The following is a 21,114-nucleotide window of genomic DNA, read 5'->3' on the forward strand; positions in this document are numbered from 1 at the left end:
AGAAAAGGCTCACACTTCTGTAAATCATGAACACTTCAAAAAGACAATGCATTTAGAAGATGCCAAATGATGACCACCGAATATTATCACACACAAAAATTAAAAAAAAAACCCTTACTAGGATGACAGGTTAACATTGTGGAAGTAATTTCTGAATCAGCAATCTATGCAGTCAGATTGACTTGTTAGAGCAAAGATCAAAATCAAAGACAAATAAAAAGGATAAAGACAAAAAGCATGTAATTAGAGCAGCAAGTTATTAATAGATACCAAGAAACTCAAAATAAAAAAGGGAAAGCTCAACATGGAATGTCTGTATTTCCTATAAAAGTTTGCCATGACAAGGAGATCAAAGAGCTCACAAATCATTTTAGCAGACCACCAAGTACCCACATGGTTGCCAATCACACAGTATCACAAATACTCAATATTTTTGATAATCCACTGAGTCTATCAGGGCCCAAACAATGTCCAAATGGGTTTGGCTTGGGACCTATTGTTAGTCAATCAGGGTTAGCCAGAGTGATCTGAGTTTAAGGCAAGGTCCTTAAGAAAGAAATCTCTATAAACCCTAAGACATCTTGGGATACTTTAGAAGAGAAAGAAAGAAAAAAAACGAGAGGGAGGGGAAGAGAGACAGAGAGAAGAAAGAGAAAGAAAGGAAGGAAGAAAAAAGAAAACAGCTGTATTTCCCAACTGGCCTCAAACCCAAATCAACAATAGGTCTCAGGCCAAACCCCACTTGCTCATTAATTTGGGCCTAACTGACTCAGAGTGAGTGTAAATAGGAATTATTTCTATTTTGGCCAGAAACCCTGAGGGTTTTTCCCTCTGAGTTTGAGTTTTGGGTTTTTGTTTTTTTGACTAGGTTACAAAGGTCATTCTTTGCCTCCTTTTTTCAACCTAGCCTTAATCACTGAATAAAGTTGCCTCAGTCAAAATGAGACCTGCTGAAGCTTTAAAAGGCCAAGGTCTTGCACTCCTGGGGCCATCTTCAGTCATCCTGATGTGTATCTGGCCACTGGACCCGTAAGGCTGGTGATGATGAGGATAGAATCTAGACCCCAAAAATGAAAAACCCTGGACTTTCCCACATAGCCAAATCTCTGGCTTCCCCTGAGACTATAATCTCATCAACTGGCCTTTCATTGTGGCTGTGCCAAATCTGTTACCCTTAACCTAAGCCTAGACCTCCCTATGGTCCTGGCCACTTCCCATCCTTAATCCTATCTAGGTTCCATTCTCCTTTGGCCACCCCTGGAGTTCTTATTACCTCACAGACTAACTGGCCACTCCTAGATCCCTCCCATAGTCTTTCTGTATATAAGGTCCATCTTGTCTCCATTAAGACCCTCCAATTCTGGTAATCTAGCCACTGCTCAGATTTCTACAATCTAGCCAATAGTCCTCAGATGTTCAGATTCCTTAAGAGTCTGGCTAATGTGGCAGATCTTTAATAAACCTTGTTTTTGGCTGAAAGAAGGCTCGGGCAGGAACTGTATGTTGTGATTTTGGGATTCCAGCACCCCTCACCTCTAGACCTCATTATATGGTTCCCTGCACCAGGAAAAACTGCCTAATACCAAGCTCTTTACCAGCTGTGACTGGAAGGTACATAAATCTCCCCTCCTCTCCTGATCTTTTTTTTTTTTGCCCTGCAATTGGGTGGATTTCCAAGCTACTAGGAAGTACTTTTGGGGGGTTGTTTTGAACTGGCTATGGGTCCAATGGTTCTGTTCAAGATCATGGACTTGGGCACACCTTCAGACTCTCTATCCGGAAGCATAGGCCCAATCCTCTCAATTCTGTCAGCCCCAGGGATTTAGAAAAACTTAAGGTACTTCTTTGGACTTTTGTTTTTTTATTCTCGAATCCTTCTTTATGGAGGGAGGGACTTCCAGTCCCCACGCCTGCAAAGGGTCAATCCTCTTCAATTCCTGAAGATTCATCTTTTACAAAACTGGGAAAATTTTAGTTTCTCTAAAGAACTAAAAAAGGAAAGGCTGGTGTTCTTTTACAACACCATTTGGCCTCAGTATCACCTGGAAAATTACAAGGCATGGCCCGTTTTGGGGACATTACAGCAAAATAAGCTCTCACAGTTAAAAAGATATTGTCACAGAGATGGAAAATGGGTGGAGATTCCCTACATAATGACTTTCCTCAAACTTTCTCGTGACCCTATTCTCAAGATTGTATGATGCTCATAGCTAAAGCCACCCCACAAATGGGGAACAGGGATCAACTAGACTTTTTGGATGACCCTCTTATGGCCCCCAGGGCTACAGCACTTCCCTCTTCCCACCCTCTATTACCACCATGTCCCCAGGTCCTATCTCCACCTCATTCTCCCCTGGCTGCCCCTGTTTCCTATGCCCCCCCATCCTTTTCTTGGTTTACCTTCCCTTTTCCTCTAGCCTACCTCCCTTCATAACCTGCCTACCCTACATTTCCTCCACAGGCCCCTGGCTCCTGAGGATAAGGGCCTTGCCTTGGCACCTCCTCCGCAGGCCCTTTACCCTGGAGGAAGGACTACCCAGACCCTGACCTCAGCCCCAGTCTCAGTGGTATCTCCTTCCCTGACCCCTCCCCCTCCTCTGGTGCCAGCTGATTTTTCCCTTTGCCCACCAGCATTCCCCAGTCCCTCACAAGTGGGACTTCTTATCTCCCTTCCTCCCTAGCCCCAATTCCTACAATGCCTTCAGGGCTTTTTCCCCTAAGGGAAATTTGTGTCTTTGCCTAATGGAACAATTGGGGTGCATGTTCCATTCTCCATTTCAGATCTCATTCAGGTCAAAGAGAAACTGGGGCAATATTTGGAAGATCTCACAAAGTTTACTGAGGGCTTTAGGGAGTGTCCCTACAATTCGAGCTTTTCTCGGGGTGATTTGCCTATCCTCTTCTCTAACTGTTGTACCATTGAAGAGGAGGAGAATCTGGGAACAGGCCCAAAAATTTGGGGATCATTTTGCTACCAATGACTCCACAAAATACCCCCCAGGAACAGCTGTTCCCACTACTGACTCAGGATAGGATTATCAGAAGAGTGAGAATAGGGCAAAGAGAGACTATACAGTAATTTGCCTGCTAGGCAGCCTAAGAATGCATTTCAAAAGCAAGTAAATGTTCAAAAAATTAAGGAAATTACTCAGGGAGAAAAGGAAAACCCTGTCCTTTTCCACGACAGGCTAGTATAAGCTATTAAAAAGTATACGAATTTAGATTCAGACTCTATAGAAGGGGCAACAATCCTTAGCATGTATTTCATTAATCAGTCTGCCCCAGATATTAGGAGTGTGTGGGACAGCAACCCTAACCCAACTCAGAGACTTCTCAAGGTGGAAAGCAAAGGTTACCTGTATTACAATCTCGGGAGATGGCTGTCTGCTCCTTCAATACACGAGGAGAGAGAGCGAGAGCGAGAGAGAGAGAGCGAGAGAGAGAGAGAGAGAGAGAGAGAGAGAGAGAGAGAGAGAGAGAGAGAGAGAGAGAGAGAGAAGTCTCCACCCACAACTATCCCTTACCTCCTTAACTGGGAGGTGGGGCTTACATTCCAGGCCGAAATCCAAAGACAAGGAAAGAGGCGGAAGCCAAGGGCAAATGGCTCAGGTTGGGGGTGGGGCAGGGCTTATTCTTTCTGTTAAGTGCTTAAAAATAGGGTCTGAGTGGGGGAGGATTTTGAAATTAATAATCAAAAATTACTGACCTTTTGAGAAGGCTTCACCTCTGAGAGTTCATCTCTCACAGGAGGAAACTGCAGAAATTGGTAATGGAACCCCAAACACCTCAGGCCCAATTACTGGAGACAACCCCTTTGGAGTTTTTAACAACTAGTAGCAGCAGAGGAAAGAAAAAGAAGGGAAAGGGCTAGAGACAGAACATGCTCAATTCTTGGCTGCTGTCATGGCTAGAAAAAGACCCAAGAGTGTTCCTAACAACTCCTGCAGTGGGAAAACCTACTTTCGATGCCACCAGGCAGGTCACTGGTCAAAGGAGTGCCCCTCCAGGGTGCCTACTTGGAGGAAGCTACCTTCACCGTGTCCAAGATACGACCAGGAGGGACACTGTAGGAACGATTGTCCTTGAGGTTGGAAAAGTGAAGGAGTTGCCCCCCAATACTCCATCCTCCACTCTTCTCAAGACTGGGAATGGCAAGGAAGCCTGGGGCTTTGTAGCGCTTCCGCTTTCTCCATTACTCTAGACAAGCCCTGGGCAAAAATTGAGGCTGAAGGTAAGGTTACCCATGTTATCATGGCTATGGTCTCTGTCTTCTGTTTTAACCAATTACTCTGGCCCTACCTGCCCCCTGACCTGTCTGGTCATGGGCACTGAAGGGAAAACTAAGGGATGTCTCCAGACACACCCACTTCCCTGCCTATTTGAGGATCTGTTGTTTGAATATTCCCTCCTTATGCTCTCCTCTTGCCCTGCCCCTTTGTTGGGAAGGGACCTGATGGTGAATTTGGGGAGCCAGTCTTCTCTAGTTAAGCTTCCTATCTCCCTTTTACCTCTGTGCACCAGACCTCCCCAAATTCCTCCAGAAATGTGGGAGAAAGCTGAGCTAATTGTTTGGCTTTTATAACTTGGTTACTGCTAAAATAGTTTAGCTACTGTTGGTTATTGTTTTAATGCGCAAACTTGCCAAAAAGCTCGTTGGGTTTTAATTTGCTAAGAATTTGCAAGTATATAGAAATCTCTAATGATTGGCTTTTTGCACTAGGACAAATTTAAGTTTGAGTTGTAAATCCTAGAAAAGTTTTTCCTCAGCTGTGATTAGTGAAACTTGTTGTTGGAGGTAAAAAAAGCTCATGGGATTTTATTTTGAGTTGCCTGATAGATCATAATAATCCACTGATAATCAATAATCTACTATCTGTGAGAAATGCCACAAGCTACTCCAAGAGAATGTAATACTGGGGGGAAGTCAGCATTGGGAAAAAGCTGAGAGAACAATTTTTAACCTCAGTCTAAGATGGGATCCTCCTGGCTCAGTTTCCCATTATGATCTTTGAAAAGGAATGTTACCCACCTGGCTATTCCTGAGACTATGAGGTGGATTTGATACTACATGGTTGGAAAACTGAGTTAGCTGAATCCAATCAGAGCTAAGGATGTTTTATCCTGTCACATCTGGGCCCTGTGGTCTTTTCTGTCAGATTTGTGTCTTCCAGACCATGGGCCATTACCTACAGTTGGTAGCAAACAGCAAGTACCAGCCAACGTCCCCCATCCTTCCTTGGATGCAGCCTGTGCTTGGCTCCAGTCAACCTCCTCTTTGGGACCCCTTCAAGGCAGGGACAGCTCTAAGCCCCTCACCAGCAGGAAGCAATTTCAGAAGCCAAGACCTTCGCCCCTTACCCCAAAAGAATTTAGGTCCCATTTGTTTAAAGGCAGAATAAGGAGGATGGCATCTAGATCCCAAAAAGGAAAAACCCTGGACTTTCCCACATAGCCAAATCTCTGGCTTCCCCTAAGGCCATAATCCCATCAACTGGCCTTTTATTGTGGCTATGCCCAATCTGTTACCCTTAACCTTGCCTAGATCTCCTATAGCCCTGGCCACTTCCCACCCTTAATCCTATCTAGGCTTCATTCTGCTTTGGCCACCCCTGGAGTTCTATTACTTCATAGACTACTTGGCCACTCCTAGATCCCTCCCATAGTCTTTCTGTATATAAGGTCCATCTTGTCTCCATTAAGACACTCTAATTCTTGTAATCTAGCCACTGCTCAGATTTTTACAATCTAGCCAATACCCCTCAGATGTTCAGATTCCTTAAGAGACTGGCTAATATGACAGATCTGTAATAAACCTTGTTTTTAGCTGAAAGAAGGCTCAGGCAGGACCCGAATGTCGTGGTTTTGGGATTCCATCACCCCTGAACCCCTAAACTTCATTAGTGACTTTACACAGCTCTCTCTCACTTAAATTTAATTCATTTGCATAACATGGCATCACCTCCCTGATATCATAGTCTTCTTCCAGAAGGAAGGAGAAAGACAAACAACAACCTGATGGGGTGTTTGGGTGCTTGTACTGGGACCCCAATTCCAAGACCATATTTCTCCCTAGCCTCAGAAACTATCCCTGGTAGTTTCTCCCCAGCTCATGTGTACTATGCCCAGCAGTTATTCATGAGTGGACCTCAGCAACACACTTATCTTTCCCTGCTGTAACAAACTGCTCCTGAAGGAATTATTAGTTTGAACTGGCTTTGCACTGGGTCACAAAGATTCATACCCACTGGACTATCTATACCAACTCCCTATCTCATTATCTCTATCCTGGATTCCTCATGTGTATCTTAGACTTAAGACATATGTATATCTACCTTATCAAACAAGACACTGATTGGTGGACAACCCTCAGTCAGCCTTGACCTCTAACTTAGTGTCTTAGCAGACCTAAAAACCATACCTCCATGGAGCACCCCCTTGGGCCTTTCCTGATGAACTCTGGGTAAAAAGCCTGTGCAGGAGATACAAAAAGTATCCTTTACCTTCCTTTAAGAACTGACCACTCCTTAACCACTCCCTAATCCCACCCTGAATCACCTAGTTAGCATATTTGGCACAAGTTTTACTACAGTTTATCCTATATAAACTTTAACTGAACCCCTCTAAGGTTGCAGGTTGCTTAAGAATCATTAACCACTGAAAAGTATAACAATAAATCTTTGCCAACTTGACTTAAAGAATGCTAATTAGGTGATAACATACAACTATGCCATTCACTACTGGAAACTGCAGGGAGGGGTGGGAGGAGGGAAAGAGAGGGTTCCTAAAGGGTATATTTTTGGTCTGTTACGTCTGAAACAAGATAGCTTCTGGAGTTGACGTCTATAGCTGGACCTCTGGATTGTATACAGTTACTGTGGGCATCAGTACTGGATAGTTCTTTCTACAGAGGTCAGCTCATTTTTGTAACAGAGAGAAATAGTTTGCCTCACTGGGCCCACTCATGAGTTATTGCCAAAGATAAGGTCCTTGAGCTGCAAAGAAACTGTCAGGGATAGTGCCTTGAGGCTAGGGAGAAATTAGGGTCTAGGCACCCAAGCACCCCCATCAAGACCTTTACTCCAAAAGATTTTGGGTCCCATTTATTTGAGGGGGAATGAGGGAGATGGGATTCATGCTGAACCCCTAAAAGGAAAAGAACATGTCTTAGGGACCTGGGCCCTAAAGCCCTTGAGCCTAGATCTCTGGTGTTAGCCTGAAGACACCCAGCCCATCCCAGTCAATAATCCTTTTAACTGCCCTTTCATTGTGGCCTTCATTGTCTGCACCTGGACCACACCCAGGCTACTTGCCCACTTGCTACTTGGCTACTTGATCCCACCCAGATCTTCCCACAGTCTTTCTGCATAGTCAATCTCACACAGATTCCTTAATAATCCCACCCACTTCTACTGGCAATACAATAAACTTTGTCTCTGACTAAAAGAAGGCTTGAGTAGTCAAATTCTTTCCAGGCCAACCCACACTGGCCCTGTATTTCTGGGTTCCTAGCACACCTAGATCACAACAGTCCAGGAGATACACTAATTGATGAGGTGAGGCAGACAGGAGTGCTAGAGGCAGACTGAGCAAGCAGGATGCAAGATGTGAGATATGAGATAAGATGCCAGGTTTGAGGGTCAGAAAGTCATCAAAGAAAACCCCCACCATGGACTTAGCAGTGTGCTTTCACAATGTACCCCCTTAGCAGATACTCCAGAACAACTCATCCCCTCCCCTTTCCTATTCTCTTTGCTTATTTATATGATAAAGGCACATCATGACTACTTGATATTTCCCCTCATAGCTACCTGATATTTCCCCTCCTCCTTCCACCATTCCATAAAATTTTATTTAAACCAGATCTTTATGCTGGCCAATCACCTCTGCCTCCTACAGGAAGCAGGGACCCCTCTGTGTCCCTTAGGGGAGCAGCCTCACTTGGGTGTGTCATCCCAATAAATGGTCAGACTCCTTGACAGTCTGCCCAATATCATGGATCTTCTAATCTTCTAACAAACCTTGTCTTTATCTGAAAGAAGGCTTGCATCGAATTCTTTTGAACAGGACCTGTGTGTTGTGATATGGGGGTCCCAGCACCCCTGAACCCCTAAACCTCAGTCATTCCCTAATTACCACAGGTTTAAGATAATTTCACACAAATATATTAATTTATGTCCTTACCTGATTCACATTTTTAAAAATTCTTTCCAAAGTTCAATATGGACCAAATTAAAGAATTCCACAACTTTCACATTGATTTAGCATAAGTATATTTAACTAAATATGTGGTCATTCAATTTAGTGTTTATAAGAAACCTTCAGAGTTAAATCCTAATTCCTCAATTTGACTAGAATTTCTTAATATTTTGTATTCTAGATCTTTATTTACATGAGAAGAGACTTATGATGTGCCACAGTTATTTAACAAAGAACAACTTAAGATTCCTTCATATTGCCATTACATAAGAAATTTAAAAATGTTTAAACATTTAAAGATTTTATTCTTTTTATTTTTCAACATTATGGGGATAATTATGATGCTCAAGTGCTAGCCAGAACACTTTTGTAACTGCACTTTAAGTATATCAAATAAAACCATATAGACACCAATGTACTTAATAGAAGAAAAAAAATTTTGAAATCAGAGTAAAATAAAACAGATTTTCAAAAATAAAACATGTTTGTTGAATTAACATGTGTAAAATGTATGGAGAAAATACAGTTGAGACATCAAATAAAGATGTTGTCACATTACCATTATGACGTCTTTCACCATAAGGTTCAAGTTTTGGAAGTACAGTGACTCTGGGGGTTGTTTCCCAGCCACCTGAAGGAAAATAGAAATATTCAAAAATATCACAGTGCTGTTAAGTTGTAGGCCTGCTCAGAGTATCCTTGTTTCATTAGGAATTAGGCATAAACTTAAAGGCCAAATAAAAAATAATGAATGACAATTCTAGATATCTTTGTATCTTTTTAAAATGTTTTCCAAGTTACACTTTTAAGTAAAGGCAGTTAGGCTCATTATATAACAAGTTTTATTCACATAGAATAAAGGGGAAAAATTTAGCACAGCATTAATTAATAATAGCGTTCAAATTTAATTAGGGATTACTAAGAAAAATGTCAAAGGAAATATACACACTTTTAAGTTCAATCATTTTGGAGTCAAAGTGATACTATAAATTGAAAATCAAATAGTTTCAGTAGTTACTCTAAAAATATTATGCAACGTGTCAAACTTGTATAGAGGCAAGTCTACATAACTGAGCTCTAATGCAGGGCTGTGAAAAATAGTATTCTAATGGGTCTCAATTCAAAACTTCACCATTCTGTGCACAGATCTTTAAAAGAGAACTTATCTTCCTATTTTCACTATGCTAGGGTTACCATGACTGATATTTTTTTGGAAACTGTGAAAACCTGCTAATTTAGGACTTAAAACCTGTTCAAAAATGTTTTGGGGGAAATTTTTTTTTTCTGATTACTCACCAGATAGAGAACACTGGGGTGATGTCACAATTTGTGGATCAGAATCTCCTGTATTAATTGGTGCTATCTGGTGACTTCTTAGGAACTTCAATTTTTTTTTCTTTCTACTGCAATCTATATGGAATATAAATATTAAGTTAAGAATAAGTTAAATAACTATAACCTTATAAGAATTGTAACATTATTTGAAGACAAGTATTAATTTTGTTTTTAAATCCTAGACTACAGATACTCATCCTCTATGCTATTCTTCCATCAGGAGGTGGAAGTGGCCTCGTATCCATAAAAACAAAATTAAAATTCTACTAGGTCCTACCAAGTTAGGAAAGTTTTCAGGTCAGGGCCTGGCAACAGGCTTTCTGTCTTTGAAGTTTACCTTGCTAAATCTAGAAAGGTTCATTGCCTAAGACGTGGCTACCAGGTGATGAATTTACATTTGGATATAGTAGCTCACTACCCACATTCTAAGGTGTAGAGGAATTTTAATCTGCCATGGTAGAAGACACCAACCCTGAATATATCACCCTGACTGGCAGTTCCAGTCCAGTAGTAACTCCCAACCATTGATCCTAAAGTCTTCTAAGGTTAAGCATAACAAGTCTAATCTCTCCTCTATACAACAACTCTTTCAAACTTTTGCATAAAGAGATCCCACAATTCTTCCTTGTCTTATCTAAGCCAAATTAACACAATTCATTCAAGAGATTCTTGTGTGATGAGATTTTAGTACTTCTCACACTCCTGGTAGCCCTCCTAGGGACAGTGTTTACCACTAGTAAAGTAGTAAACTCCTATAATCCTATCTAAATAATGGGGTGGGAACAGATAGAGAGAGCTGAGGCTCTTCAAGCTCTTGAGTTTGGGATTTCTGAGCTGTAGAGGGGTATGTCCATATGGTGAGCCTTGGGAGTAGGGGGTCACCAGATTGCCTAAGGAGGGATAAACTAGTGCAGGTTAGAAAGAGCAGGTCAAAGCTATTGTGCTGATCAGGAGGAGGATCCAACCTCCGAATAGTTTCTGAGATTCCAGCCTTGCTAAGATGGGGAGACCCAGTCTTTTGAAACAAAAATGATATTCTAAACTGGATACACTACTCCAAATGTACTCTAATCAGAATGGAATATATTGCCCTTGTTATGAACATTATGCTTTTATAATGCATCCTGAAACATTCTTGACTTTTTTGGTGGTGATATCACACTATAGGCTCATACTAAGCTCAGTCTACCCAAAGCCCCAAGGGGTTTAACAAAAACAAACAAACAGAAAGAAAACCTCCCCAACTCTTGAACTTCTTACATTGCTATCTTGTACTTGTGGAATTTACTGCTTGAACTGGAAAGTATAAGACTTTCTAGTTCTATCTGCTGAAAGTGACATTTTATGAAATTTCCCCATACTTGATACTTTATTGAGATCATCATGAATCTGTTTTGTCATATTAGCTTCATATTATTTACAAACGTGATTAAGCATTCCATCTACATCTTTAAGCATTAATCTAAATAGTAAATTGACAAAGCCTGGCACAGAGCACTGGGGCATTCATGACTGAAGACAAAACTTCCATGCTTGTATTAATCCCCATTAATGAAAATCTTTGGTTTCAATAATTTGACTAGTTTTGAGATTTTGCATAACTGCACATTAGCAACAAGTCAAAATCTTTCTATCTCCAAAATGATATTATAAGAGAAAATGTCAAAACAGCCTTACTAAAATCTAGGCATGTTGTGGGAATTCCTGATGTACCAATCCAGTTAACTGTCATAAAACGAAATGAAGTTAGAGTGGCTGTGACTTCTTCTTAATGTATTTACATTGGCTCCAAGTAATATTATCTCCTCTAAGTGGACACAAACTACTATTTTGTGATTAATTTAAGATTTTTTTCTAAGTATCAAGATCACTGGCTATTGTCACAGAATTGACTTCTCATACCTTTTTAGAAAAACTTGCTTGCCCATTTATGGTCCTGCTATACGATTTCCCATTCTGAAGACAGAGATTTAAATTCTGTTTAGCTCAGGTAATACACAAATACCACTCCCATATGTTGTGAGATGGATGCCTTGATTTTAAATTCACATCAGTATTGGAAGAATTACGAATTTCATTAGTGAGAGCAATCTTTCCACTAATATAGACAATGAACACCCTCTTGTGACTCGGTAAATGGTCTTTGAGGAGTTGCAGTGACTGAATACTCATCCAACTACAAGAACCTAGTAATAACCCCTTTGGACAAATAATGAACAATCAAAACATGAACTCGTAGGAGGACAATTATGTCAAAATGCCTACATGTGAAGTGACAAAAGGGAATATGAATTGGTCTCAAGACCAAAAAGACCTCTTGGAAGAGATGAAAAAGGTTTTTAAAAATCAAGAGAAATAATAGAAAAATTGGGAAAAGAAATGAGTTATACAAGAGAATTATAAAAAAAAGAAGTCAGCAGCTTGGAAAAGGAAGCACAAAAAATGACTGAAGAATACAATTCCTTAAAAAATATGGTTGGCAAAATGGAAAAAAAAAATCAAGACTCAAGAGAAGGATAAAAAGGTAAACAGGAAAGGGAAATCATAAGGGACTTAATAGGGTTAAACTGTCTACAATCCTACATGGGAAGATGATATTTAAAACTCATGAGACCTTTCTCATTATTAGGGTAGTTAGGAGTACATATAGATAGTGGGTACAATATGAAGGCATGATATTTTTTTAAAAAAATTAAAATTAAGGGGTGAGAAAGGAATATACTGGGGAAAAGAATGAGAGAGGTAGAATGGGGTAAATTATCTTACATAAAAGAGGTAAGAAAAAGCTTTTATAGTGGGAGGGAAATGGGTGGAAGTGAGAGCGAGCCAGTAAATCTTACTCTCATCAAAATTGACTCTAAGAGGAAATAACATACACACTCAATTGGGAATAGAAATCTATCTTACCCTACAGGAAAGTAGGAGGGGAAAAGGATTAAGGGGAGGGGGGTGTTGATGGAAAGGAGGGCAGATTGGGAGAAGAGGCAATCAGAAGCAAAACACTTTTGAGAAGGGACAGGGTGAAAGGGGAGAGAGAACAGAATAAATGGGAGGGGGAAATAGGATGGTGAGAAATACAGTTAGGCCATAATAACTGTGAATAAAATATTGAAGTAAATTTCTCTGATAAAAACCTCACTTCTCAAACATATAGAGAAATGAGTCAAACTTACAAAAAATTTGAGCCTTCCCCAATGAAAAATGATCAAAAGATATAATCAGTTTTCAGATGAAGTAATTAAAACTATGTATAGCCATATGAAAAAATTTTCTAACTTACATTTGATAAATGGTAAAAGGATATGAACAGGCAGTTTTCAGATAAAAAAATTAAAGCTATCTACAGCCATATGGGAAAAATATTCTACATTACTCTTGATTAGAGACATGCAAATTAAAACAACTCTGAGGTACCATCCCACACCTATCATATTGGCTAATATGACAGAAAAGGAAAATAATAAATGTGGGAGAAAATGTGGGAAAATTGAAACACTAATGCATTGCTGGTGGAGTTGTGAACTGATCCAGCTGTTCTAGAGAGCAATTTGGAGCTATGTCCAAAGGACAATCAAACTGTGCATACCCTTTGACCCAGCAATACCACTACTAGGTCTGTATCCCAAAGAGATTAAAAAAAAAAAGTAAAAGGACCTACATGCACAAAAAATGTTTATAGCAGATATTTTTGTGGTGGCAAAGAATTGGAAACTGAGGAAATGCCCATCAATAGGGGAATAGCTGAACAAGCTGGGATATGTAATGGAATATTATTGTGCACTAAGAAATGATAAGCAGGTGGATTTCAGAAAAACCTGGAGTTACATGAACTGATGCTTAGTGAAGTAAGCAGAATCAGGAGAACATTGTACATAGTAACAGCAACTTTGTGCGATGATCAACTATGACTGACTCAGCTCTTCTCAGCAATATAGACATCTAAGACAATTCCAAAAGACTCATGATGGAAAATGCCACCCACATCCACAGAAAGAACTATGGAGTCTGAAATGCAGACTGAAGAAGACTATTTTCTTTTTTTGGTGGGTTTTCCCTTTTGTTTTGTTTCTTCTTTCACAACATGACTAATATGGAAATATGCTCATATGATTTCACATATATAACCTATATCAGATTGCTTGCCATCCTGGGGGGAGGAGGGAGAAAAAATCTGGAACTCAAAATCTTATAAAAATACTATTTACAAAAAAAATGTTGAGCTCAACAATCTTTGAAAAATGAAAGAAACTTGCATGAAATCATGAAGAGAAAAATGAGCAGAACCAAGAGAACATTGTATATAGTAACAGCAGTATTGTTTTAAGAATGACTTTGAGTGAATAAGTAATTTTGACTATTATAAATACCCAAATTAACTATAAAAGTCATATGAAGAAAGATGCTACCTGCTTTCAGAGAAAGAATTCATTATATATAGAATAGAAATATATATAGAATAATTATATATATATATGTATTTATACACGTATGCATATATGCAAATACACCTATTTGTGTCTAATGGTAGCCTTCTAAAGGGCGAGAGGGGTGGAGGATTTAGAAAAAAGGAAAAAGAGATGTATAAATGTATAAAAGATAATTTTGTTGTATATTTGAAAGGAATAGTATGTTGTATGTAGCAGATTGGCAGTTTCATGCACATCATCTTTTTTTATTGTACTATGTTATGGAAATGCTTGTTTTATTCAATAAATATGTATTAATATTAATTTTTAAAATGAAAAGAGAAAAGAAAGAGAAAAAAAAAGTTTTGATGGTCACAATGTAGGCCACAGGCTTAATACCTCTACTCTATGCCACCTCTCTTTCATCACGCCCAAAATTGAACTCATCTTTCAAAAGCCACTTATCTATTCCTATCAAGTGCACCACCACCACTCTTCTAGTCACAAAGGCTTGCAACCTCAGTGTCATCCTTGATCCTTACTATCCCTTGCCCTACACATCCAAATAGTTAAAGTTCTACCTCTATAATATCTCTTTTATATGTCCCCCTCTCTCTATTCATACCTAAGACCTGGGCCCTACCTTCTGCTTGGACTATTGCAAAAACAATAGGTGTCTCCAACTTGTCTTTCCCTTTACAATCCATTCTCCATATAGCTGCCAAAGTCACCCATTTAATAAACTCCAAATGTTTCCTATTACCTCTATGATAAAATTTACCATTTAAATCCCTTTACAACTTGACCCCATCTAAGTATCTGGGCCTTATTATGTTACTTGCCTTCACACACTCTAAAGTCTAGTTAGTTCTTGCTGTTTCCCATACATAATAGTCCCTTTCCTATCTCTATGCCTTTGTACAGGCTGTCCTTTATATTAGAATGGCCTCTTTCTTTTTCTCCACCTCTTATAATTCCTAATTTCCTTGAGAGCTCAGCTAAAGCCACACCTTTGATATGAAAACATTCCCTGTTCTCTCCAGCTGTTCAGCTCACTTGTCCAGTCCCTTCCAAATTATTTTGTATTTATTTTGTATGTACTTGTATTTCTCCCATGATATAATGTAAACTCTATGATGGCACAGACAGTTTCATTTCAGTTTTTGTCTCCCTCAACGCCTAGCATAGTGCCTTTCACATAGTAGCTGCTTAACAAACATCCACTACCTGATTAATGGTATGAGCTAATGAAGTATTGATAATTTCCTTAAGCATTATCAACTTCATGGAAATTCTTAAATACCATGGAACCACATCATTAACCAGGAAAGGAACTGTTTCTCCATGACATCAGAACAACTGATTTATAATGTTCGACAAACCAACAACCAATTTAAAAAAGAAAACAAAAAACCCAGCCCATCATTTTAGCATCATACAGGAGGGGGAAATGGCTGATTCACTTTCAGCTAGGCATTGCTGAATAACAGCAGGTGAGCCTAATTGTAAGAATGCTTTTGAAATGCAGGTTGTAATATTACTAAGAGGGAAAAAAAGAGTATGCCAATAAAAAGATGAAAAACAAATAAATAAACAAATAAATAAATAAATTGATGTCTGAGGTGACACTTACTGAAAAGTATGACTACTTGAGGATTCCTGAAAACCCACTGTATCCCATCTTCATGAAGACAAATGTGAGAATGGAAATATTAAACTGAGTATTTTCTGTAGTAATATAAATTCCACTCAACAATTACAGTCATTTTAAAAAACTATAGATGCTTAACCTGAAGAAGAAATGATTTCTCTAAAAATTCTCTTTTGAAGTATTTGAAAGGCTACTACGTAAGGATTAGAACTGATTACTTGGCTCCAGGAACTATAAACAAGGAATAAAGGTTATAAAGAACTGAATTTTGGAATTAAGGAAGAACTTCTTCCAAATGAGAATCATCTGAAAAAGGAATACATCATAATGTGTTCTTTATTACTAGAGGTGTTCATGTGGAAGCTAGAAAGCCACTTGTTTGAGAATGTGGTAGAACTGGTTCCTCCTGTTCGCTAACTGTTGGAGTAGACTGACTAGATGTGCCTTCCAATTTTGAAATTCAAGAATTCTATGATCCTTACACAAAACTGACTATTAAAGTTATCTCACTGTATTACCTCACACTGTAAGTTCCTTTATGGCAGGACAAATATCTTAATAAAACTTTCAGCTTTCTTGAACCTAGACTAGTGCTCTGTACTTAGCAGATAATTAATAAACCTTTGTGTAATTTAATTCTATTATAAATTAAATGAAAAAAATTAAATAGGTATAAAATATAAAAACATAACACATATTGATATATTTGGCTAATAAAAACAGTAGGAGAAAATATTGCCTGAGAGGAAAATTTTAAAGTATATCTCATTATATATATTATAAAAATATATGTAATACACAAAGATCCAAATAGTTTGAAGGAAAAGCCTAGGGAGGAAAAAAAAAACGAAAACATAAGACAAATTTGTGAAGAGGTATTATGGTTCTTAGACATAATATAAACAGTAAGTTACTCTTTTTATATCAGAGTTATCACCTGAGTCATAGCATTCAGAGAACTGTTGGCCTGTGTCAGTTTCTTTCTCTACAGGCTTTGTTAATGCCACCATCTTAGGAGGGTTTATGAATGCACAATCACTGCTTTTTTGGCTGATGCAGCTGGTCTGGCTCTGCGTCTCAGACTGCTCCTCTTCTATGCAAGGATTCAGAAGAATGCTGTCCATATTTCTAGCCATTCTCTGCTTTCTTTTTTCATTCTAACAAAAAACAAAGCACAGCATCTTTACTGTCACAATACGTTTATGCAGTTTCAAAGTTTAAAGCACCAAGTCTTAATAAATTAAATAAATTAAAAATAATCATTTAGAAAAAAGGTAAAATTGGAGTCTTTTAAAAATGTTTATATATTTCAAGAAATAAGAGAAAAAACAGACTCTATACTGGTACAATATAACCCAAGAAAGTGAAAATAAAATCCTAAGAAGTATGTATTTTTTACTTTCATTACAACGGTTTTGAAAGAACATTAGCTATTTCATAGAGATTTTTTTTTAAACAAAGTTTTAGGAAGAAAAAGTCACACATCATAAAAATAAAACGCAGACTACTTCAATGTATGTAGAGAAAATTTAGAGGTTTTACAACTTAAAAAATAAGGTGCACATATTTTCTCTTTTTAATGTATGATCTACTACAAGCCTGTACAACCTGTAGCCCATGAACTGCAGGTTGTGCAGGCCTGATCTGCTAAGAAGTGTTATTATAAACATACAATGTGTGATTTCATCATATCAATATTCGTTCTGGATTTTTAACACGGAACTTAGTTCACTATGTTCTACAGTAATGTTTCTCTTCTTTATACTATGAGATGTGTAGCATGCTTTGTGGGATGGATCATGGTACTCTATACTCTGTATGAGCAATTTATTGGTATATTGCTTATAAAAACGTTTACTGTAGTATACAAAGGCTGTCATTTGCAAGCTCCTCACACAAAATAAATGTCTATGTCAAAACATAGAATAATGCTTCAATTTTTCTTTTTAGGCAATGTTTTCAAATGAACAAAAAATGAACATATTTAACAGAAATTAGACATGATAACTCATGTTACTATTTTTTTGCACTCATCCTTGCAAATAGGAATGCCATTAAAGGAAATGTAACTGGAACTGGTATCTGAAGAACTGAATATTCTGATAGCTAAGAAAACTAAGAGGTCCAGTATCTTCTTCTGTAAGCTGCCTTCCCATCTCAGCAACAAGAGCAACTGGGAGAAATCAATCATTACTTGTTGCCCAATGGGAAACTATAATGAAGCAATAAGAAGGATTTTAGAAGACAATATGTATAAGCAGAAACAACTTAGCTATATGAACAATCTGCCAGGGAACAGAAAATAAGCCCAGGAGCTGCCAAGATTAAGGAGTTATTGAGATGTGTTAACATGTAGATGTCATCACACAGACATAGACAGAGAGACAGATACACACATACATATACATACACAAACACACAAGAATTCAATCTATATATAAATTAATTTTGGTAAAAATTTTAGGCAACTGAAAATTATATTCACAAAGGGATATTCTGACACATGAGTGTTTATGGTAATTTAGAACCCTTTACAACATACTCAAAAAATGGTCAGAAAACAATTTATAAATTCTAAAATGCATTTACGTATTAGCACAATGAGATAACACCAGCAAGACAGGGAAAGAAGAGACACAATACTTAAGAATAAATATCCTACCAAGAATAACACAATTCTGAAATGTAAGAAACAATGCATTCATTATGTTCATTCCCCCATTTTGCTTCAGTTCATTCTCATCTCTTTCTGACAACTATGCTTTCCACCTTCACAGGGAAAGGGATAGGTTCTGAACCTTTCATTTACTTCATTGGTATAAAGACCTCCCTCTGAGGAAGGAACTTCTGCCAATGCAGGGCAGCACCTTCTCTGCAAATCAGAATCATTCAGAGTTGCCTGGATACTCAGAAGTTAAGTGACTTGCACAGAGTCACACAGCCAGTATATGTCAGAAACAAAACTGGGTCTTCCTGGCATCGACACCAGCTCTCTCTTTACTTACACCACACTAGAAAATCATATTGGTTATTCATCCACCAAACCTGTCAGGTGTCTCTTGGTAACTATTTCTCTGGCTTTCCTTCAATGTTCCTCTAAATGCTTTCTTATGGACTGTGGCTTAAAAACAAAAATTGCATTTGTCATCACACATACCTCTGCAATTACTACATTGATAGGCCGAAAAGGGCTGATAATAAATGGATCAGAATCCACTTCAAAATCATAATTTTCATCAAATTCAGGATGCTCTGTAGCATGCTCTCTCTCCTTTTGTTCTCTGTTAGATGAATAAGCAAAAAGAAATCTTTTACTCAAAAGTCCTTTTATAAGCAACTTTTTAAAAATTTTAAAAATTTTTTAAAAATTCAAACAATTTGGCATAAAATTATTTGTAACTGACCTTTGGTCATGTTTCAGGACTTCAAACATTCTTCTAGCCTAAACCATGTGATGGCCTTGTACAAGATTATCTCTCTCTTGTTTCCCTACCCTTGAATAGGCTGGTCCCCCCATTCCTCCTCACCTCTGCCTCTTAGAATCCCAGGTTTCCTTTGTAGCTAAGCTTGAGAATTCAAGAGATTGTTTTGGTTTTGTCTTTCTGTCCCAGGACCTACTACAGTACCTGGCATACAGCAGGCTTTTAACAAATGCTTACTGATGGACTGATATTTTTTTTAAACTTCAGTGCAACTTGACTGATCGTGCATTTTTTAAAATTACTATTTATTCCAACTGACAATAATTCGTATTGGTATCACCAGTTTCTCCAAATTAAAAAAAAAAGTCTGCATTAGCACTATAACTGGTGTAGAAGACACAACTAACTTTTATTCCCCAAATCTTTATCTTCTTCACTATGACACAGCTTATGTTTGACAAATATAGTATGATATACTAGATGATAATTATTTCTTTGTCTGACTTTCCTGTCTTTTTCTTAAATATATGTAAAAATAGAGAGCATGCACAACTATGGATAGAATTTACTTACATATTTAAAAGACAGAAAACAAGTAGAAAAATAAACATCGCTAGAACTCACATTTTAAATGATTGCATAATAGTTGTATTCCTGAACAACAGTATAAGGACCTATTAAAAATTTGTTTTATGTGTCACGTAAATAAAATAAAGCAGTACTTCAGAAAACTAGCTATCAATGGCATATGCACTGTCTATGTGATATATAGCAAATAATACCATATGTGAAAGGTAATTAACATTTCCTGAAATAAAACAATCAGAGATACAATAAAGAACATTTAAAAGTTTATTAGCTTTGGATCATAAAACATAATAAAATTAAGGGTTATAGCTGAAACTTTTAATTCTTATACATATAATGAAAAAAATGACTAATGTAACCTTTCATGCTTCATCTTAGTTTGACCTCATTTTTCAAGTTATTCATTTAGTAGTCATTTAAAAAATATAATCAAGTATATCTATGAACATAACATTAAAAATAGTATTTTGTTTTCCAAATACACTGGAAGTGAGTAACTAGATCAATGAGACTAAATACTAGGAAATTAAAAGTTTCTGTATCACTCAGATAATTATGGAGGCTCTGCTCACCAGAAGGGGCCTTGGAACACAGGTATGGTTAGGTCTGCATGGGGAAGCAGGAAAGGAAAAAAATGGAATGTTACAGGGAAACTTGCCTACCAAGTGCCTGTAGTTTCTTGGGAAGGAAAGAATAAAAATACTTTGAAAAAAATTACTAATTATTTCTTTCATAAAAATCACTCATCAAAATACTTGCTTTGTGTACAACAGGAAAAAGAAGAGACTCAAAGAATCTCAGCGACACGTATATTTTTTTTGATAGAACTTGTCCAAGTTTAATCTATATGTATTACTATTGTTTTGTACTTTAAAAACAACACAATACTCACAAAATGTACTGTTTACAGGATCACAAATTTAGTCCAAACTGCTAATTTGAAGATGAGAAAACTGAGGGCCAGAAAGGTTAAGTGCTTCGTTCATAATAGCACAGCTAGGAAGTATCTGAGGCAGGATTCAAATCCAGGTTTTCCTGATTCTGAGTCCAGCACTTTATCTACTATACCAGGTTAATCACGGTTTAAAAAATGGAATACACAAAATAGCTTGATTAAAGCCAAAAGAATTCAAGGTTTCTATGGAAACTAATATCCTCATGATTATATTATTTATCAATCATCAATAAGGCTAGAAAAATGATGAAACCTAATTCTCTCTGAAGACAAATACAGACATTACTTCATGCCTGACTTTCTTAGGAAAAGGAAAATTAATAACTCTACACTCTACAAATATTTCTCCCTATAGATATCAAATCTATATGTGGCTTAAGGGAAAAATTATCATCAGAGAACAGTATTAGCATAGATTGTGAAAAACATGGATCTGTTTCCCTATGGACAAAACTCATCTTTTTCTGGTTTCTGGCCAATACCTAGGAGAATAATAACCTAGTAGCCCCACCCTATCATGAGCTCTACCATGCCTTTACATGTCCATACAACCTATACTCC

General features: G+C 37.7%; 1 protein-coding gene across 3 annotated transcripts in view; it reads right to left on the minus strand.

The window, feature by feature from the left end:
- The window catches only part of ARL13B (ARF like GTPase 13B), an 82,894-nt gene that overhangs the window by 9,033 nt on the left and 52,747 nt on the right, over window positions 1-21,114 (minus strand). For all 3 annotated transcript variants that reach the window (XM_020974814.1, XM_020974815.2, XM_020974813.2), the window contains exons 6-9: window positions 18,746-18,869; window positions 16,526-16,745; window positions 9,493-9,606; window positions 8,756-8,827 (exon numbers count right to left, since the gene is read on the minus strand). In XM_020974814.1, coding sequence (XP_020830473.1) covers window positions 8,756-8,827; window positions 9,493-9,606; window positions 16,526-16,745; window positions 18,746-18,869 — 530 coding nt within the window. The remainder of the gene's footprint in view (window positions 1-8,755; window positions 8,828-9,492; window positions 9,607-16,525; window positions 16,746-18,745; window positions 18,870-21,114) is intronic.

Source organism: Phascolarctos cinereus, unplaced genomic scaffold (assembly GCF_003287225.1).
Source record: "Phascolarctos cinereus isolate Bilbo 61053 unplaced genomic scaffold, phaCin_HiC Scaffold_7;HRSCAF=346, whole genome shotgun sequence".
Classification (NCBI taxonomy): domain Eukaryota; kingdom Metazoa; phylum Chordata; class Mammalia; order Diprotodontia; family Phascolarctidae; genus Phascolarctos; species Phascolarctos cinereus.